The sequence below is a fragment of the Eimeria tenella genome, genomic scaffold (assembly GCF_000499545.2).
Source record: "Eimeria tenella Houghton genomic scaffold, Eth_scaff845, whole genome shotgun sequence".
Taxonomy (NCBI): Eukaryota; Apicomplexa; class Conoidasida; order Eucoccidiorida; family Eimeriidae; genus Eimeria; species Eimeria tenella.
The window spans coordinates 1-4,825 of NW_013545958.1; the positions used below are offsets into that span (position 1 = coordinate 1).

The following is a 4,825-nucleotide window of genomic DNA, read 5'->3' on the forward strand; positions in this document are numbered from 1 at the left end:
GCCTGTTCGGGCCCCCGGCGGTAAGTCAGAGAGGTAAACAGGGCCCCCTCGGTCTCCTGGAGCTGCTGCTGCTGCTGCTGCTGCTGACAGCTTGAAGCAGCTGGGTGGCTCGCGCAGCGATTTAGTGCCGTGAAGCTGCCGCTGCAGTTCACCCAGGTGCTGCTGCTGCTGCTGCTGCTGCTGGTGGAATTGTCGCAGCAGCAAGGGAGAAGCGAAAGCCAGGCCGGGAGATCTTGCTGTGGGGTGCAGGCTTCGTGCGTGGCAAGGCAGCGGCAGCAGGCTGTGCTGCTGCTGCTGCTGCTGCACGGCCAAAAGGAGCAGCAGAACGGCCAGGCACAGCAGCAGCCTGCTTCGTGGCTGCTGCTGCTGCAAGTGCCGCAGCGGATCCAGCTGCTGTTTCATTTTGCTGCAGTGTGGCTCAAGATGGGGAGGCTACACGGCAGCTCCCGCAGCAAATGCCGCAGCAGCTGCTCCAGCGACTGCTGCAGCAGTTGCTGCCCATGCAGCAGCGCCTGCTGCTGCCCCCGTATACTTTACATGCACATAAATCCTCCAGGTAAAACCTTTCAATAAACAAGTTAAGGAGCAAAGCAGTGAGCAGCAGCAGCAGCAGTAGCCGCTGCTGCTGCTGCTGGGATCGGCAGCGCTCGAGAACAGTGAGGTCCACTCGGCTGCAGCCGCAGCAGCCTGCAGCAGCAGCAAGCAACAGCAGCACCACCGCCCCTCTAAATATTAATTGAAAAATATTATGCATTTATCTTTTGTTCACATGCAGCAGCAGGTGAAGGGTGACAGCTCACGCGCAAGAGCAGCCGCAGCAGCAGCAGCAGCAGAATCTGCTCTTGCAGCGGGGCCCCACAGCAGCAGCAGACGGCGGCAACAACAGCAGTCTCCTTGAGGCTTTTATGTTGAAACAGGAAAAGAGGGGCCCATCCATGCAGGCTTAAATGGCAGCAAACTGCAGCAGCGGGAAGACAAGCCCAGCAGCAGCAGCAGCAGCAGTAAGGACGAAACCTGAGTAACAGCAGCGGCGCTCCAAAAGTCAGCTGCAGCAGCTGCATCTCCCCCTTCCGCTCTGCTGCATCACCAAGACAACAGCCGAGCAGCAGCAGCAGCAGCAGGCTGGGGGCATTGGCAGCAAGCAGCAACTGCAGCAGCAGAATCAGAAGAAGGCAGCAGCAGCAAAGTTCGGGCAGGACAGCAGCAAAAAATCATGAGCTGCCTAAGGCTTTCGGCGGAGCTTCTCCGCGCCTCTGTAGGGAGGCTCAGCCCAGCAGCACCAGCAGCAGCAGCAGCAGCAGCAAAAGCTGCGAGCACTCCTTGCCGACTGCTGTCCTCCGCAGCCGCAGGAGCTGCTGCCTCAGAATCAGCACCAGCAGCGGCGGCGTTGCCAGCAGCAGCAACTGCAGCAGCAGCAACAGCAACAGCAGCAGCAGACTCACGAAAGCCATGCAGCCACAAGGGAGGCCCCCCAACCAGGGGGCCCCTGCAGCAAATGGAAGGCCGATTTATGGCAGCAAACAAGCCGTGGCAAAAGGGGCAGCACCAAGTGGAGCAGCAGCAGCTGCAGCAGCAGCAGCAGGTGCAGCACTGGCGGCACCAGCAGCACCACTGGCAGCAGCAGCAGCAGCAGCAGCTGCAGCAGCTGGAGCAGCAGCAGCAGGGCCGTCGCGCCTATCTGCCTGCAGACGATCCTTGGTACAGTGCGCCTTCGAGCCCGCTGCCCCCTCCGCCGCAGCAGCAGCAACCGCAGCAGCAGCAACTGCAGCAGCAGCAGCAGCACTGGCGACCTGCAGCAGCAGCAGCAGCAGCAGCAGCAGAAAATAACCCAGGGGGCGCCGGCGCCGGCCTGCGGCCTATCGACTGGAGCCGCCGCTCTTTGCCTCCAATCTACCCCGTGTCACCTGCTGCCCCAGCAGCAGCAGCAGCAGCAGCAGCAGCAGGGCCCCGCTGCTGCGCGGACCCCTCCGCAGCAGCAGCAGCAGCAGCAGATCTTGCTGCACTGGGGGTGAAGCTGGAGGGGCAGCCTCCGCTGCCGCGGCTGGTGTCTTCTCTGTCTGACCCTGCGCTGCCGCTGCTGCTGCAGCAGGCGCTGCAGCTGCTGCAGCTAACTAAGCCTTCGCCAGTGCAGCAAATTGGCTGGCCTTGCTGCTTCTCAGGAAGAGATTTAATAGCCATTGCGCAGACAGGCAGCGGCAAAACTCTGGGATTTTTGCTGCCTGCGCTGATGCACGTTGTGCAGCAGCAGCAGCAGCAGCAGCTGCAGCAGCAGCAGCAGCCCACGGTGCTGGTGCTAGGGCCCACGAGGGAGCTGGTGGTGCAGATACACTCCGAGTGCCAGCGCCTCCTGCGAGCAGCAGCAGCAGCAGCAGCAGCCGAGAGAACTGCAGCAGCAGCAGCAGCAGCAGATTCAGCAGCAGCAGCAGCAGCAAAAGCGCTGCTGCAGCTGCGCAGCGTCTGCGTCTATGGAGGGGCCCCACGGCAGCAGCAAATAATCAATTTGAGAAAAGGCGCTGAAGTTGTTGTTGCCACTCCTGGCAGGTAAATAAATAAATAAATAAATAAATAAATAAATAAATAAATAATAAATAAATAGTAAATATTAATTGTAAATAATGATCAACAAATATATCTTTCGCCCAGCATCTCGTAGACAAGCTGCTGCCGCGGCCGCCGGTGCATTTTGTTGCTGCTGCTGCTGCTGCTGCTGCTGTTTCTATTGCTGCTGTGTCTGCTGCCTCCTCTGGCGCCGCCGCCAGGACTACGGCTCCTGCTGCTGCATCTGCTGCTGCTGCAGCTGCTGCTGCATCTGCTGCTGCTATTGCTGCTGCTGCATCTGCTGCTGCTATTGCTGCTGCTGCTGCTGTTTCTATTGCTGCTGTGTCTGCTGCCTCCTCTGGCGCCGCTGTCAGGACTACGCCTCCTGCTGCTGCATCTGCTGCTGCTGCAGCTGCTGCTGCAGCTCCTGCAGCTGCTGCTGCTGCCGCTGCTGCTGCATCTGCTGCTGCTATTGCTGCTGCTGCTGCTGCTGCAGCTTGGCGTTGCTGCTTTTGTGTGTTGGGGTGTACAGACTGCTGGACCTGCTGGATGCTGCTGCTGTGGATTTAAGTGGAGTGTCTTTTGTTGTTCTCGACGAAGCAGACAGAATGATGGACATGGGCTTCGAGCCCCAGGTCTGCTGCTGCTGCTGCTGCTGCTGCTGCTGCTGCTGATGCTACTGGTGCACTTGCTACTGCTGCTGCGCGTGCTGCTTCTTTTGCCGCGCGAGGTGCTGCTGCTGCTTTTGCTGCCTGAGCTGCTGCTGCTGCTGCTTTTGCTGCCCCGTGCTGCTGCTGCTCCCTCTGCTATTGCTGCTGCTGCTTTTGCTGCCGCTTTTGATACCGCTGCCTCTTTCACAGTAGCTGCTGCTGCGTTTGCTGCTGCTGCTTTCGCCTCCGATTCTTTTTTGCCGCAGCTACTGTTTCTGCTGCTGCTGCTACCGCTGCTGCTCCTGTTGCTCTTACTGCCGCTGTGCCTGCTGCTGCTGCCGCCGCTTTGTTGTTGCTGCTGCTGTTGCTGCTGCTGCTTTTGCTGCTGCTGCTTCTGCGCCTAGCTCTCCAGTGTGCTGCTGCCCTGTTGTGACAAATGCCTCATCGCTCTCCTTTGTCCGCTTTGCTGCCTGAAATTATTTATTTATTTATTTATTTATTTATTTATTTATTTATTTTATTATTTATTTACTAGGTTAGAAAAGTGCTGAGCCAGATCCGCCCTGACCGCCAAATGCTGCTGTGGTCCGCCACGTGGCCAGCGGAGGTTAGTGCACAAACTGCAGCAGCAGCAGCAGCAGCAGCTGCTGCTGCTGCAGTAGCAGCAGCAACAGGGACGGCGGCAACAGTGGCAGCTGCAGCGGTTCGGATCTGCTGCGACTACTGCTGCTGCTGCTGCTGCTGCCGATGTGGCTGCAGGACCCCGTGCTGCTGCTGCTGCTGCTGTTGCTGCAGTTGCTGCCATTGCATCATCTGCTGCTGCTATTTCTGCCTCTGCTACGTCGTCTGCTGCTGCTGCTTCTGCTGCTGCTGCTACTGCTGCTGCGTGAACTGGACCGGTGGAACTTCTGCTGCAGCAGCCATTGGTGCTGCTGCTGCCGCCATTCTCGCCGCTCCTGCTGCAGCTCCCGCTGCTGCTGCTGCTGCTGCTGCTGCAGGTGCAGGGCCTGGCTGGGGACTTTTGCGTCAAAGATGTCATTAAAGTTCAAATTGGAGATGGCGAGCTGCAGGCCAACCCCGACATACAGCAGGTGCTGCCATTTGCTGCTTTTAGCTAATTAATTAATTAATTGATTAACTACTGAATTGATTGATTAATTAATTAATTAATCACTTAATTAATTAATTAGAATGTCTGTGTTAATCCGCCTTCTAATGGTGTATTTGCTTCGGCCGCTGAGACCAAAGCAAGTGAGGGAGTGCAGCAGCAGCAAGGGCAGCAGCAGCAGCAGAGCAGCAGCTGCAGTAGCAACATCAGCACCAGTGTGATCAGCATCGTCAGCACAGCAGCAGCAGTAGCAAACGCAGCAGCAAAGCAGCTGAGTGTGTATGCAGCTGGTGGAGGTGCTGCCGTCTCGGGAGCTGCACCAACGCTGCCTCGAATTGCTGCAGCAGCACCAGCAGCAGCAGCAGCAGCAGGCGCAGCAGCAGCAGCAGGTAGGCAAAGCTCTTGTCTTCTGCGAAACCAAACGAGAAGCAGAACAAATAGCCAGAGAACTCAAGTACGCGGGCATTAAAGCAGCAGCGCTGCACGGGGACAAAAGCCAGAGAGAAAGGGACAGGTACGCGCAGCAGCA

The 4,825-nt window shown here is 58.0% G+C and overlaps 1 protein-coding gene across 1 annotated transcript; it reads left to right on the top strand.

Annotated features, from left to right (window-relative positions):
- Window positions 1-1,213: 1,213 nt before the first annotated feature.
- Window positions 1,214-4,765, top strand: ETH_00008985 (uncharacterized protein; the record flags this gene model as incomplete). Its single annotated transcript, XM_013380726.1, has 5 exons — window positions 1,214-2,541; window positions 3,071-3,173; window positions 3,724-3,891; window positions 4,187-4,279; window positions 4,430-4,765. 5 exons carry the CDS (start codon window positions 1,214-1,216, stop codon window positions 4,763-4,765), a joined length of 2,028 nt encoding a protein of 675 aa, XP_013236180.1.
- Between the last annotated feature and the right edge of the window lie 60 nt (window positions 4,766-4,825).